The sequence below is a fragment of the Neopelma chrysocephalum genome, unplaced genomic scaffold (genome assembly GCF_003984885.1).
Source record: "Neopelma chrysocephalum unplaced genomic scaffold, ASM398488v2 Primary Assembly neopelma1_73b, whole genome shotgun sequence".
Taxonomy (NCBI): domain Eukaryota; kingdom Metazoa; phylum Chordata; class Aves; order Passeriformes; family Pipridae; genus Neopelma; species Neopelma chrysocephalum.
The window spans coordinates 5,177,247-5,193,178 of record NW_020897734.1 but is presented as its reverse complement, the minus strand read 5'-3'; the positions used below and the strand labels follow the sequence as shown (position 1 = coordinate 5,193,178).

General features: G+C 49.6%; 1 protein-coding gene across 2 annotated transcripts in view; it reads right to left on the bottom strand.

Annotated features, from left to right (window-relative positions):
- Positions 1-3,490: 3,490 nt before the first annotated feature.
- PCDH19 (protocadherin 19) overlaps positions 3,491-15,932 on the bottom strand; it is a 58,824-nt gene continuing 46,382 nt past the window's right edge. For both annotated transcript variants that reach the window (XM_027687216.1, XM_027687217.1), the window contains exon 5: positions 3,491-8,299. In XM_027687216.1, the coding sequence (XP_027543017.1) occupies positions 7,710-8,299 (590 nt within the window). In that variant the 3' untranslated portion in view covers positions 3,491-7,709. The remainder of the gene's footprint in view (positions 8,300-15,932) is intronic.

The following is a 15,932-nucleotide window of genomic DNA, read 5'->3' as shown; positions in this document are numbered from 1 at the left end:
CTGCCCCAGTTTCCTCCACATTTGGGGAAATGTGAGCTCCCATCAATTAACCCCCATTTCTCCTGTCTGGGAAACTGGAAACCCTTACACTTAGTTTCTGTCTTGGAGGTTTTATTATCGTAATTCCTTTTTATTTTGGCCTTGGAAAACAACTCATCACCCTCAGGCAGCACAGATTGGCCTCTGCCGAGGTTGATGATCTGCTTGTGTGCCATCTCCTCCTAAAGCACAGGGGCAATTTGGAGCTTCCTCTGTCCTAAAGCTTTGCAAGGGATTACAGCCTGGTATTTGACCCTCTGCTGCCACCCCAGCCACCTTCCCATGCCCTGGGCAGGAGAACCTGTCGGCACTGTGGCAGAGGCTTCTGCAGCCAACCACCCCCTTGCCCATTATTTAACTGCAATCCAGAGACAATTTTTCTTGGGAAAAGCTTTTAAGCTTGATCAGTGATGGGGTTAATATTGTTTGCCCTGTGTCTCAATTTTTTATCTGTATTAATGGAAAGTGCCACGGCAGGGTTTTCCACAGCAGCACGACAGTGCTGCTTTCTTGGCTTGTTTTATTTTAAAGGCTGGCTTGCAGTGACTGATCACGCTGCAGCACAGCAGTTACCAGCCACATCCCCACAGAAACTGCCCAGACACCCCCGCCAATAGTGTGATGTCTACCCTAAAGCCCAGAGTCTGTCCCCAAAGAGCCATCCTTCCTGCACAGCCCATTCCACCACCGAGGGCCAGAGCAGGGAGGGAGCTGAGCAGGGCTGTGTGTGGCAGCAGAGGTGAGCTCTATAATTGTACACCTGCCTGTGTTTGTTCTCTGATGGCTCTTTGGGGACGCTCGGTTACATCACATTCAAAAGAAAAGAACAACAACACAAAACAAAAAGCAGCTGCAAGTTAAACAACTGGAAGCCTACTGGGGCTGCCAGGAAAGTTGGATGCTGGTTCCTGCCCAAGGCAAGCAGGCACAGGAGCAGAGCCTGGGTCCAGCTCAGACAGAAAGGCAGGACAGGGACATTTGTCCCCCCTTCCCTACCCACAGTACTCCGTGTTTGCAGAGCCCTGCTTCAAACAGAGATATATTATGTATATTTTTGCTCTGTGCTTTTAGGTCTTTGATTCCTCCAATTTATTTGTTCTTGTCTTTGTGGGCTTAACAGTCAAAGCATATGATAAGTCATTGCTTGTTAATCCAATTTGGCTCTATTTAGATATTCCAGTTTAACATCAAATATAATATAGAATAATGTCCAGAAGAAACAGAAATGAGATTCGTGTCTCTGAACCAGCTCTGAACCTTGCCTAGTGAGGGCTGACTGCTTTCTTTGCTAATTTATTCTCTCTTTAGCTTCATCAAACTGGTCTTCACGGCTGAGCCCCTCACTGCAGGGGGCACAGGGGTGGGGGATCTGTACCTTGAGGTGCAATACAGCACCCCCAGAACCTCTCTTCCATGTGAGAGTGACAGCCAGCCAAGGCTGCAGCCCCAGGAACCCTCTCTTAGCGACGCTGGGGAGCTCGGGGGACCAGTGATGGGTTCTCCCACGTCTGGGTGGGCAGCAGTTCCCTAGGGAGCCCAGCCCACCTGCAGCACCCTGCTCTCCACACTGGCTGTTCCTGTTATCTATCAGTTGTGCGTGGCACAACCAGAGCCAGAAACAGACCTGCCTGGCCCAAGTCCCCCCACCCAGCCCCAGGGACCTGGCTGGAGCTCATTGCAGCCCAGGATCGTTCCCTCAGCACCCAGCAGCCGCCAAGCAGTGAGATGCAGCGCATCCCTAGGGACGAGCGGCGTTTCCAGACAGGCACGCATGAAAGAAGGATCCCGTTTTTGTCTGCAGCAGACGCTCAATCCCGCCCTCCGGCCGCCCACCTCGGCCCTTCCCGGCGCTGTTACTGAAGCCCAACGCCGCGGTCCCGCAGCCGTCTCAGCAGAGGAGACGCTGCAACTCTTTCGGGTGCGCCGGCGGGGACAGAGGACAGTGACAACTGGCTGGGGAACACAGCAGGGACGTGTCTCCAACCTGACACCTGAGAGCTCCCAGCCCACAGCCGGCACAGCGAGCTGATGGGTTTTGCATGGTGGGAGGTTATTAAACCAGGAGCGAGCCCAGCACCCGCGGGGCCCTGGCAGGTTCTGAATGGGGGCTGGTCTGGGATGCTACAAGCAGAGCCCTCCCTCCGGGGAGGTTTCAGCCCCATTTTGTCTCTCAGGCCACAGTGAGCCCATACCTGGCCCTGGGCTGGGGCTCTGCATTGACCCCAAACCAGTCCCCCAGTGACCCTCACTGCAGCCTGGGCAGCCCCACTGCTGCTGCCTTCCTCCACCTCCCACTGCTGATGTTCAAGGGCAGCTCACTGGGACAATTCCTTCCCAGACAGGGTCAGCTCCTACCTGGCAGAGAAGTCCGTGGTGCTGGCACAGCTCTGGCCCTGGGCCCTCGGTGCAGGCAGGGTCACAGCCTGGGGTTGCTCTAACAGCTCACTGCCTCCTCGGGCACAGGCATCACTGCAGCAACAGTAACATTCCTCTCCAGATAGAGTACAAACCTCCAAACAACCACCAACCTCCCCTCCACAGCCTGGATTTATCTCCTTTTCCCCACCTACCAAATGACTCACTAATGACAGTGCAAACAAGCTGCAGGTGCTGGCACTGGGCTGGCTGTGAACTGTTACCTGGGGTCTCCCTGCCGACACACACCTGTGCCAAAGCTGACCACAGCCCCTGCTGCATCGCTGGAGTCTTTACCGAGGGTTTAAAGTGATGGGAGCCCATCCAGGTGTGGTTAACCCCAGCTAACCTCTGTCCCTGTGTGCCCCAGCTATGCAGGGTGATGCTCAGCTGTGCAGTTCAAGCATCTTCCCAAGCCAGGGAAGGGGCTTCTCATGTCACTGCTTTGTTCCAGTTCCACCTTGGTGTCACCCTGACTGAGCAGAGTCCATTGGGGAGGAGCATTTAGCCTTGTAGCCACAAAGTGCTCAGGTGCTCCGTGTGTAAGGGTGGTCCATGAACAGCCTGCTAATTCAGAGGCAGTGGATGCTCCTCACCACCTCACCACAGCCTCCAAAGCACCCTCCTGAAAAACTAAGGAAAAAAGTCTTTTCTCCTCTGCCATGTCTCAGTGGAGGTGTGTTTTGGAGGTGTTTCCTACCTGTGCTCAACCCTGTCATAGTTGTGTTTCCCCTGAAGGTGAGGAGTGGCAGTGCAAAGGACCAGCACCATGCCCAGTTTCACAGGGGTGAGGAGAGGGGCTCTGACACTCTGGAACTCAGAGCCTGCCTGCCCCCGTGGGTCACCTGTGGGGATGGTAATGACCCCTCCTCAGGGCTAGGAAAGTTCTGCCTGAGGTTTGCAGCCTCTCGGGTGCCAAAGCGGATCAGCTGTGGGACAGGGACAGGGCTGGGGTGGCACCCAGGGCACCCAGCCATGTGCTGGCTTCTGCAGGACCAGCACCTGGAGCCCATCAAAGCAAAGCCACTCAGGCACATTTAACCAAACACTTACTTTCCATTTTATTCAATAATTGCTTTAATACTAAAATGCATTAGATGCTCAAAGCAGAGAAAAGAAAATCACATTTAGGTGGAAAACAAAGTTCTCATCAGATGAAAAAATCCCAATGTGGCAGGTACACCATTTGGAAACAGAATCGTAATAATTTAATAAAGCTGCTTTATCATCTTCATAAAATAGACAGAATGGTGATTCTTTTTTTTTTTTCCTTTTTCCATTTTGTTGTTTACAATGATTCAATCACTGTGAAAATGTACATAACATACATATCAGCATATACAACAATTTATTCTTCATATACTCGGCAACGGAGACACCATGACGAGACGTACCGCGCTCAGTCCCGCGGCAGCCCAGCCACCGCCGGCCTCGCCAGGCTGCAGGGAGGCGTGTGCTGCTGAGAGCCAGTTCCATGAGGTGTGTTTGGAGATTCTATCCCAGCTTAGATCAGCTGAACATCAGCTGATGCCGGCAAAGGCTCCGTCTCAGCAGTGCTTGCAGCGGGGGCAGCTGGGCTTCTCCCCGGCGGGTACCGCAGCTCACAGGTTGGATCAGAGACTACCCATAGCTGCAAAAGCAGCTGTAGCAACAAGACCATCAATTTTCCCCAATGACAGACAAATGTGTTTTCCATTCATAATTAGTTCTTTTTTTTTCCCCCAAGAATAATTTCAACATACCCATCAGACAAGTGTGTTCTTTACAAAAGCAACTTGTTTCCTATTTGTAAAAAAAAAATAAAATAAAAAAAGAAAGGAATTCACTTCTGCACAACGTGTGATCCACAGGCCACCTCCAGCTCACAACAAACAGGGAACGGCAACAACCTCAGTAGGACGGTGCTCAAGGGGGATTTTTCCAGCCATCACTCATCCCTCCCAGCCCTCCACCATTCCTCCTGGCATAGTCCTGCAGCCTCGAGGGTGGGAAAAGCCCGGGGCTCCCCAGGGAGCAGGGAAGAGTTCAGCCCCCCAGCCCCCAGCCCCAGGGCTGCTCCAGATGGGTCCTCGTCATGCTCGGGGGAGAATCGTCAGTGGCTGCTGCTCTCCTGGATAAACAGGGGAGCAGAGCAAGTCTGCCTGAAGGAAACCAACAGATCCCAGCGATTTTTCCTAAACCAAATCTGAGGACAGGTTTAAGTTATTAAAAAGCACAATAATTACATCTGGAACTCTCCCAAAAAGCCTTCCCGCCCCCCTGCAGCTCGGAACATTTTTTGCATGGCCAGTTCTGATGCAACTAGGGAAAAACCCAAGAGACTGCGATTTGCCCAGGAGCCTGAACTCATCTCGAGCGACACAGAGGGACAGTGACAGGAGTACCAAAATATTCTGGAGAGGGCCAAGGCAGCGAAGCTGGGGCCACTCCCTGGGTCTCCCCTCAGCCCCGCACAGCGAGGCCATACCAAGGAAGGGCCCCTCGCTCAGCATCCCCTGCTGCAGCCTGGGTCAGCCCAGAAAACTGATGTTTAAACGATTTTCTTGGAGGCATAAGGGTTTACTGACCTCTTTAATGCCCCCTTTTAATAGAGAATTATTTCACATTCTTTCTCGGCTGTGCTTTTATTCAGAGTGGCAAGGAATGTTTCCTCTGGGTAAATTAGAGAAATGTTTCTATTTTTTCTTTTTTTTTCTCTCTTCCTTTTCAGTTAGCATCTATTTTTCATCCAAAATGCTGGGCTGGTGGTGGCAGCTCCACAGGCAGAGGGCAACGCTCGGCAGAAATTATCGGCCGGTGCTTTTCCAGGCAGCTGGGGATGATGGAGGGGGGCACCCACTATCCCCATCCCACAATGGGGCAGCTGGGTCCCATCCTGGCAGAGGTGTAGGGCAGACGATGGGGACACATGGGGTTGTTGCCCTGTGAAGCCAAGAGCATCTGACATATGGGGCATCGCAGGCTCTATCTTTCAGCAAACACATACGAGAAGCTTCCCCCCCCCAGAAAACCTCCCAGAACTGACAAAACCAGGTAACATCAGAATAAACCCAGCCTGATGGTTACAGAACACCCAGTTACTCCAACAGCCTCAAGCCAGCCCCTTTCTTCTTTGCTTGTGTTATAATAAAAAACACATTTGGGGATAAAAACCCCAGAAATAAATGACAGCAGTAACGGTACACAGGCAGGAAACACGGCAGGAACAGAAACAACACATCCCTGAAAAATGGGCTCAGAATCCAGAACATGAGGGAAAAACCCCGGTTTGCTTTCTGGAGGGATGCAGGACATCACATTAACACGTGGGATGGGAGCTGAATGAGGTAGTCATCACACCAGTGAGGGAAGTGTAACAAATTTCATTAGATGACTGTTTTTTGTTGATTCTTTCCCAATTCCTGGACCTAGCAAGTGGCAGGGGGAACAGGCTGACTGTGGACCTGTCTTGGACTGGTTATGGCTTCAGCCAAGATCAATTTGTCCTGAAAAAAACAAATGGCTGGAGTTTAAATTTATTTTGAGGATGACAATGATTGGATATTGTTTTCTTGTTTTCATTTAAATAAATCAAAGTAACAAATACTTTATCATGATATGTAGACCTAGAAAGACTCTTTCTCTAGAAACCACTAATTTCAACTTGCTGGTACAGCAAACATTGGCAAGAGCTATATATTTTCCCTTCCATAATCAATTTTAAATTCTAGGAAACATTATTTAGGGTAGGAAAAAATCTGTTCAGTGAAGGGTTAACAATAATAGTAAAAATAATAATACACTAATTGAAATCCTCCTACCTTACTCATACCTCACTGAGGAATTATCACTGCAAGAGAGCAGAGAGCTGTGGAATCCCTTCCCTCTCTCCCTTCTACAAAATGGCTATTAAAGTAGCTCAATTTTTAAATCAATTTTATATGAGTAAATTTGCACCCACACAAAAAAAGTCCTTAATTATGAGAAAAAATAATGAATTGCTTTAATTTTTTCTCCATTAAGAAGGCACATTAATTGAATTAGTAGCGTTGTTACATATCACCTGTCTGCCCCTAAATTAACATCACTATTGCTCATTCCATACTTATTTATGATGCAGGGATAGAAAGAAATCAGAACAGTCTAAAATCCATGCCATGATGACATACATACACACATACACTTGGCGTAATTGTGACTGGGAAATGCTGACTTGGAAGTGTGTGTCTAATTGAGCAGGTAATTTAGATCTTTTAAATAATTCCATCTCTTTGACTTGGAAATGATTGGAGACGGGGGATATCTAAATCTGGGAACTGGAAAAAAACCAAAACAACCAACTTCTGGAAAAAAAACTTTCCATGCCTTGCCATGAAATTACGCAAAAGAAACGGATAAGGGAAAAAGTTCAGCACAGTGCATCCGACAGTTGCAATCCAGGCAGGATTTTCCCCAAAACATCTTCCTGTAATGCCCTGTCACTGCCCTGCAAGAGCCAGGGGAGGCTGCAGGCAATGGTGGGGGCTGGAAGAAGCGCTTGCTCCACCGGGGCTGCAAACCGCAGGTTCCCCGAAGTTTAAGTAAGATGATTCTGATTTTTTTTTTAAATTCTTTTCTTTTAAGCCTGAAAGCCTTTTGCCATCACCAGACATACAGTAATTTGCAATATCAAATACAATAATAGTACAGATAAGCATGTGACAGCAAAAGGATTCATAATTGCAGGGGTGTCCATAGCAAAACACCAACACCTTAAAATACAAACAACCTCATGTTGGGTGAATGTTGAACCTCACCCGACTGTCGCTTTGAACAGTCGCACACAAGAAACAGCCGCTACTTTGTCCAGACTACAAAACCGCCGGGGTGGTTACTAAACATGTCCGAATAAGGAATTTGCCACTCAATTCTTTTCCGGGAATGGAAATTTATCTTTGTTTCGAGATATAAAAATATATAAACTCCAAGGAGGGGATACCGAGCACTCTTGAGGACTGGGGGTGTCTCGCCTCTGCCCCCGCCACCCGCCGCCTCCCGGCGAAGCAAAAACACCGGCTACTCCGCTCCGGCTGCACACCCCTGCCGCCTGTCGAGACAAGTGGGATTGTCACATTAACGATAGCTTCATTTATAAACAATACATTTAGGGAAAGCTTTTAAATACAGCAATCTGTGAACCATTGGTAAGCAATAAAAACAATCTGCGCTGGGAGTCGTGCGGTCCCTCATCCTCTCATCCACATCCGCATCCTCATCCTCCTGTCGCCGGGTGCTGCTCAGAGGACGATGTCCTTTAGTCTCCGGGCGCCGGGCGAGTCCTTTTCCCGGCGTTCCTGCAGGAGCGGGTTGCCCTCCTGCCCACTGCTCTCGCTGTCCGCCCCCCGGGGCTCTGCCTCCGTCGGCCGGGAAGGGCCACTGTTCCCAAAGGGCTCCCGTTCCCGGTTGCCGGCACAGTGCCCGGCACCGTAGGGCGCCGCCGGTTTGCCAGACAAAGGGCTCTTCAGGTGGAGGGGCGAGGTGACGGGGCTGACGGCCTCGCACCCGTTGCCTGCCTCGCGGACGGCGCCGCTCACCTTGGGGCTGCAGGCGGGCGGGTCCACCGTTCTTTTGCCTTTGGGGTTGGCGAGCCGCTCCTCGGCCGCGGGCTCGCCGCCCTCCTTGCCGAAGGTGGCGAAGGTCCTTTTTGTGCTGCAGTCTGCGTAAGGCTCCGCGTCCACCGCCGTCGCCTCGATGGAGAGAGCGATGACGTTCCTCCCATGCTCGGGGGACTTGGCGCGGCTGGGGACGGCACCGCGGGGCATCCAGCACCTGTCCGAGTGGCCCAGGATGCGGCACTCCTCCCGGCAGTGAAATCCTTCGCTCTGATCTGCGTGGGGAGAACACAAGGGATGGTGAGGAGAGGAGCCCAGCTGGGGGTGCCTACCAACCATGCTGAGCCGGGTGCTGCGCATCCCCCCCACTCCCAAGGAGAGGAGATCCTACCCCAAACAGCAGTGGTTCTACCTCAAACAGCAACTGATTTTAAGGCAAGGCTTGGAGGAGGGATTTTACTGCCATTTCTTGCTGCTCTACAGACTGGAGTTCAATTTCCAACAGGTTGTGTGTCACCTGCCACCACCAGACCAGAAACCTGGGGAAGGAGTGACGGCAGCAAATCCATCACAGCAGGTCTGTCTGTGTATCAAGCCCTCAGAGCCAGCGGTTCCTGGGTTTAGTGACCAGCATTAAAGGCCACCATGTTTTAAGCTCAGTTTGACGTGACATTTAAGCTTGACTTTTCGCAGAGGTGGGAAAGGAACAGAGGGAGGAAAGGAAAAAGGGAGGAAGGGAGGTTCTTTTTGGTTTTGGTTGTGTTTTAACTTGTTGCTTGATCCCCACAGACCTCCCACACAACAGAGGCTTTATAAATCTCCAAGATTGTCCACTCCACTGAAGATTAAATGTGTCATTCCCAGTGCTGGGGCTTTATTCATACGAGAGCAATAAAGATCCATTCTCTTGACTTGGGGCTGTCCCAACACCACTTTACAGTGCTGAAATATGGAGTGGTAGTTTAACCCTTTACAAGGACCCTCCATGAGTAGGTCCAAGGGCTCCCAGGCAAGTGCAAACCCTTGTGCCTGGTGCTTGCATGCATTCCCACGCTGCCAGCCAACCCCAAGGGACTGCTCAGCTTCACCCCCACATCACAGATGGACAAACCGGGGCCCAGAGAAGCAGCCAGGCTCAGCCAAGTGCAAAGCTGGAAATCAAATCCAGCAGTTTGACCATCCCCAGCCTTTTCTGAGCATCCGACCGTGGCTCCCGCCGAACACCACAGGATCCTGGCTGCTTTTCAGTCGCGGATTCTCCTTCATTTGATAAGAGCTTGTAATTTCAGCTGGCCCTCTTAAAGCACAACCCTTCCCTACGCAAAGACCCACCTTCCTTCCTACCATAACCTACACACACGCAAAGCAGCATTAAAGCACTAATGCCGTTACCCGTACGAGACCGCGCTTGGTCGGTGCCGGTTTGATGGATCGAAGGTGGCAAAGGTGCAGACTCAGCCTGGGTTTCCTCCCCGTCTGTCTGCAAACCGTTCATTTTGATGCTCTGTACATCTGTGTGCATAACCTCCGCTCCTCAGACACATTGGTATTTCCACCACATTCGAGCACTAGGGCGGCTGATAAAAATTCTCAGCACATAACACAATGCACCAAAATATGAGCAGCTTAACACTTACAGAGAATAAACGAGTAAAAGGCAGACCTCAAAAAAAAAAAAAAGAAAAGAAAAGAAAAATAACACCAAAAGGATTTTTTTTTAAAGGAGAAGAAGCCAATTAATTGAAAAATCTATGGGTAAAAGATCGGCTTTTTCTCTACATCAGAGCAGTGACACAGTGGTGTGGAGCGTGGCTCTGGGCGGAGGGGAGGAAGTCTGGGTTTTGGCAGCTGCCTTTACAGCAGCTTGAGAGAAGGATGCCCTGAGCCCTGCACACAGAACAACCTGCACCAAGCTCTAAAAGCCCATGATCTTATACTTTGATTCTGTTAATTTCAAGTACTTGAGCAAAATAGAGAGGAAAAAAAATGAAAAATTGCCCAGAAAGTGTTGCTGTCTCCCTATTTATCCACAGCTTAACTTCAAAAGGGTGCCACAGGCATACAAAGTTGTGTATTCTGGCTGTGATAGCAGAGGACTTGGTGATGGCTGGAGGGGCTACAGAAATATCTTGGATTCTCATCCCTGATGAGACACTGATTTATTGTGCTGTGTGACCTTGGGCACGTTGCTGGAGCACACATCACTTCAGTCTCTCCACAAACATGAAAGGCCAGATCTGCAAGCAAGCTGGGCTGGCTGGTCCAGTGTGGGAAGGCACAGGGGAGCTGCTGTTCCTCACCTTCCTCACCCAGAATCACGTCTCAGCCCCGAATCTATCCAGCCAAGGCAAACCGCTCTCCAGAGAGAGCACAGGCAGGTTTGTCTTGCCTTGATCCATTTATTCCAAGCTGGCATATTTTACAGTTAAAAACAATAGGAGGACTTCCCTGATCACTGCAAGTGGATACTACTCAAAGCCTAGAAAGGGTCCCATGCTTTAAGAGCAGTTTCACTAAAGACCTGGTGTGGAGCCTATCTGCCAGGGAGGTGATCAGCTTTGGACACCAGAACTCACACCAGCAGCAGCTGAAATGCAGGGAGGAGAAGAGCTGAAAAGCATTACATTAAATTATAGTGTTTCAATCTTTTACTTTAGGAAGGGAATGTTCACAGGACTGAAAGAGGCTGGGTTGACAGGCAGAGGGGCAGAAGTCACCATCACCCACAGACCTGAGACAACAGGTAGCTCCACAGCACATTCTGTCACTCTGCTTCTGTCCCCACCACACATCTCAGCCTTGAGACCACATCCTGCAGCCAGAAACCACCCTGCTCTCGGGGACAACATGTGTCTAGGTTGCCCAGAGAAGCCCTGACCTGGCAGCAGAGCCCTGAGGAGAAGCCTCTTCTCCATGGCAGAATGGAGACCTTCAGCTACCCATCCATCACTGTCTTACCCCTGTAGTTGATATAAAATACTACTTTTATGCCACAAGCAAGCCCTGTTGATACACAGGAACACCACTCCTCTGCTATCCCAGGTCCAAAGAAGGCATGTGCAGTGGGGTCTGGGCTTCTCCAGTGGCTGATCCCAGAGCTGTTACCTCACATCCTCCTCCTTCCCCAAGCAGAGACAGGCACGGAGCCGCCGGGCACACTCCTGGCGCTGCCCTTTGCAGCTCAAGTCTGACTCACCCAGCCTTGACAGCACCCAGGACAGTCATTCACGTTCACATTCACATTACTGTACTGCTCTTTTTTTTTTTACCACTTTAACAATCGGAAATAGGACAACAGGAAATTCTTTTACAGCCCCAGATCTGCCCTAGTCAATACGACTGTTACTGTCTGCACTAAAAAAATGTTCTTAATGCAAGGAGCGAAGCCCAGGTGATAAGTACTGCACACGCATGACATGATAAGTGGCAGGCAGACAAAACAGGCGGCTCTTCACCTCCGTGTGGATGGCAGGGGGCTGAGCAAGCTGGTGTGAAACTGCTGCCAGATGGGCTGGGTGAGAGGGAGAAACAACAGAGGGGCAGAGTGGGGTGAGACCCAACAAGACTGGATGGCATGGGCTGGGGATGAGGAACACTATGGCCTGGGGAAGGGGAACCCCACAGCACAGGAAAGGGGAACACCACAGCACGGGGAAGGAGAATACCATGGCTCAGGGGAAGAGTAATCACAGCACGGGGAAGGGGAAGACCACAGCATGGGGAACACCATGGCACAAGGGAAGAGGAACACCAGGACCCAGGGACAGGGAACACCACAGCCCTGGGATGAGGAACACCATGGCCCAGGGCTGTGCAAGCCTCCCTGAGCTGGGCTGGACTTTCTAATGAGCCAAGGACATCACACACACTGGGGTGATAGTCCTGTTGCCAGTTGGGCTGTGGGGAGACCCGTGTGGCATCCAGGTGGTCTGGAGAGATGCTGAGCAGCTCACCTGAGCACAGGTGTCATTCACAGGTGATGGCTGTATGCAAGATGAGCAGGTCCTGCAGCAGCAATGTCCCTATTTCAGCCAGTCTGCCCTCACCCAGCACAAATCCTGAACCTTGTTTCAGAGGTCACTTTCAAAATGTTCCCCAGGTACAAAATGTACTGGCAGAAGCATCTGCATCAAGAGGTAAGCATTATCCTGAAGTCACACTTGGCAGGAAAAAAGTGTCATTGCTAAACGTAAGCTCTCACATAGCAAATATGAAATAATAGAAAACCCACAGCCACCTCTGGAATAAATATGCTCCTCAACAAGCAAAGCAAAATCCACATTGAGCTCCAGATTTCAAAGTTTTTCTACTTGCAACTTGGAGGACCAGCACAAAGGCAACTAGAAACCAGCCCCAGCCAGCCCCAAGCCCTGACTGTGCTGCCTGTGGGTCCCAGCCAGGCAGCAGATGCCGAAAACCAGCAGCTGCAGAAAGACCTCGTAGGAGAGACAAAATCCCCTGCCCAGCCAAGACTCTCAGCACTTCCCAATCCCACTATGAAAGCTCTTGGTCAGAAGAGCAGGGAGACAGGATGGATGCCTGAGAGCCAGAGCCCAGGAGGAGCAGCAGAGGTCATGGGATGGTCAGTGAAGCAACAGAGCCTCCAGCTCCACACAGGAAGGGTCTCCCCTCATCAAAAGGAGGGATTAAGGAATGTCCAGGGTGTACAAGTCTTCCAGTCTCCCATTCAACACCCACATACCTGCAGCAGAACAACACGGAGCGGGTGTGTGAGGTGCCCATTCAGCTCTCAGAGCAATTGAATTATCTCCAGTGGAATTGCAGCACTGGCCAAAGAGACAAAGTTAAATCGTAGCAAGGTGCAAGTGCCTGGGAATGTAATATTCCTGATAAATGGCCAGATGACGTGCTGTTATACAATCTAAGGTGCAATTTGGGCGATGACAATAGTCCCTGGAGTTTCCATTTTCAAACAGCCGCTCAGTTCAATCCAATCCATGTCAGAGCAGCTTTGCCGAGGTGAGTAAGTAGAGCTCATTTGTGCTATTACATGGGGAGCAAGGAAAAGGAGCGGAGGAGTTGCTTGAAAATGAAAAATAAGGGAAAAAAAAAAAAGAGTGACTGGAAGAATCTGAGCCTGCTGGGACATGCATGGGGCAGCAGGTACATAGGTGAGCGTTGTGCTGAGTGGCCCCAGCCCAAAGTACCCAGCCCTGTGGCAGTGCCAGGCACAGTGCCTGTACCTGGGCTGGTACCACAGATACCCTCGTGCAGGAGCCTGGCTTTATCTCCACATTTCGGTGTTCCTTCAGCAACCGAATGATTATACTGTAATCATGATGACACTGCTCCTGGGTACAGCAAACAGCACGATCATTAAAAAATTCATTTCAAAATCTTCCTGGAAGCTAATAAATTTTACAGCAGTTTCAATCCTTTCTCATTGCAACAAAGAAAAGCTTAGTTCCAGACAAATTAGAAGTAAATTGATTGCCTTAGGGGAATCTATTCAAATATCACTTTTCCATGTTAGAAATCTCTTCCTGAAACAAGGAGAGGAGAACCAGGGAGACCCAGCACAGGAGGGATGTGGAAAAGCAAATCATTAAATCTCAGTTCATGAAACTGAGGGGGGGGGGGAATCAAACTTAAAATAAAATGCAAATGTCTCACTGGGGTGCGGGCCCAACATTTGTGACGGAATTTATGAATAATAAACATGAATAAATAGTAAACACGAAGGGATCAAACACTGCTGTGGATGTTTACTCATGGTTAGCCATCTTTCATGGACAATGTGCAACTGCATTATTTAACACTCCTCTTCCAGCTACTTTGGGGTTTCTTTTCAACTCCAGCACCTTCATTTTCTCAGGGATGTCTGTCACAAGGCACAAGGTGTGGCCCCCCCAGCCCCTGTGCAGCACCCACCACCTCAGCACTCTTGACAGAGCCCTCTTCCACTCCGCTCCAAGAGGAGTGGCTGTTCCTGGTTCAGGAACAGTGATCCACTGCATTACACTCCAGATAAAATAATAAGCCTGAGCAAAATACAAACAGTCCCCAGCCATGGTTCATTATTTGCTTGTAAATTAAGAGTCTGCACCTCTTCCTTATCTCCTCTAATAGCATAATATCAGGAAACAAGAGGTGGGGAATAGTGTATTATATTTTTGACCTATGGGCTTTACAGAGCCTTCCTTGCCTTTCCTAATAAGAAATCTCCAGTCAATGCAGCAATGCAATCCTGGCGTGGCTTCCCTTGCACAATGCTCGGAGGATACTAATAACCAGGAACAGTGACAAATGCTCTTTACTGCAATGAAGAGCCTTTCTTTTCCTCTCTTTCACCATTATTTGGGATTTATGCAAGCTAAAAATGCTCTATTTTTAATCCTGGATTGTCTGTCCCGACACAGAAGGTCAACAGTGCTTGGACAAAGCACTGTAATTATTTTAACGAAACAACAGATGTGAATTAGATTAATTTATTGGGCAATTGCTGATAAGGACCCATGGCTGAATGCTGCTCGCAGGCAGCACTACTGGAATGGTCAACGGAGAGTTGCGAGGGGGCTCATTCCCATCTGTTGCAGACACAGACCAGTCCCAGGAAGTGCTGAGGACTCCCACTGATTTACACCAGCTGAGGGTTGGCCCATTCACCTCTTCCCTGGCTCTGTATTACCATTAATAACTCCCTCTCTTCTGCAGAATGGTCCCTGTATTATGAATGAGGACTGACGAACAAACAGACCTGGATGCCTGGCAGCTGCACACCAGAGGGTGAGGATAGATTTGATGCAAAGGATTTTCTCTAGAAAAATGCCTTCCTGGGCATGCTGATGCCTTTGGGATGAGAAGAAGGCTATGGGAAGGAGGGCGATCACCTGAAGCAAAAGAAGCTGGTGTGTGGGCATGCCATGCACTACAGCAGAGTCAGACCCAGAAGGTATTATGGGCTGGAATGTAATTTAATGCTGGCTGCTCCCCTTTATCCGGGACCGCAGGCCAATCCCCACCTCATTCACAAGGAAAAATTAATTCCCTTTCAGAAGACTGGCGGAACACACCATTTAAACTCCAATTAATCCTATTCTTAAGTGGTCCGTGGAGCTCACGCTGGCCCCTGAGTGGCAGGGATTTCACCTCTGAAACTCCGCTATTCATGCCTCCATACAGGGCTCATTAGCATCCTAACTGATGTTGGGATGCAGGATCCCGTCCTCGGAGAGGAGAGCACTCTGAGTTCTGATAGACCTTTTCCATCTCGAACCATTACAGCTCCGTAATTCATCAGCACAGCTCCCATTAATGCTAATGGCAGCCACTGCGCTGCCTGCACGAGCGCAGAATACAACCCCTTGACTTCATTACTGGAATTCAATTTCATTAGCACTGGATACAGAGGGATTGTCCTAAATACACTCTTTCTTATACTTTTTCATGTTAATGCAACCATTTGAGTATATTATACCCTGCAGAGATGGAAACATTTCTAGTCTGTTTAAACATATTTCCCACAATTGGGAGCAAAACTTTGTTTCCGTTTATGCCTTTGACACCAGCTGCCTTCCATTTAATGGGACTTTAGTCGCTAAAACAAATTAATCCAAAGGTTACTGTTCTCTGCTATTGTCAAAGATGAAACAAATTCACATATTCTGTCAGGGTAATGCAGGACCAGCCAGGCAGCCACATTCAACGGCAGCAATAAATCGAATTATTACTCTGTCCTAGTCAAAATTAGGCATTGCTCAGAAAATAGTTACTCAACAACTCTGATAAAAATTCAAGAAAACAGAAATTACAGTTGAGGGAGATAAGAAGCAATTCCCAGATGCGTGTACTGGGCCAGCTCCTGGCCCAGCACCTGTCGGAGCAGCATCCCTGCCCTCACTGCAGGCATGTGGATGTTTGCTGCTTGAGAGGCTCATGGTGAACATA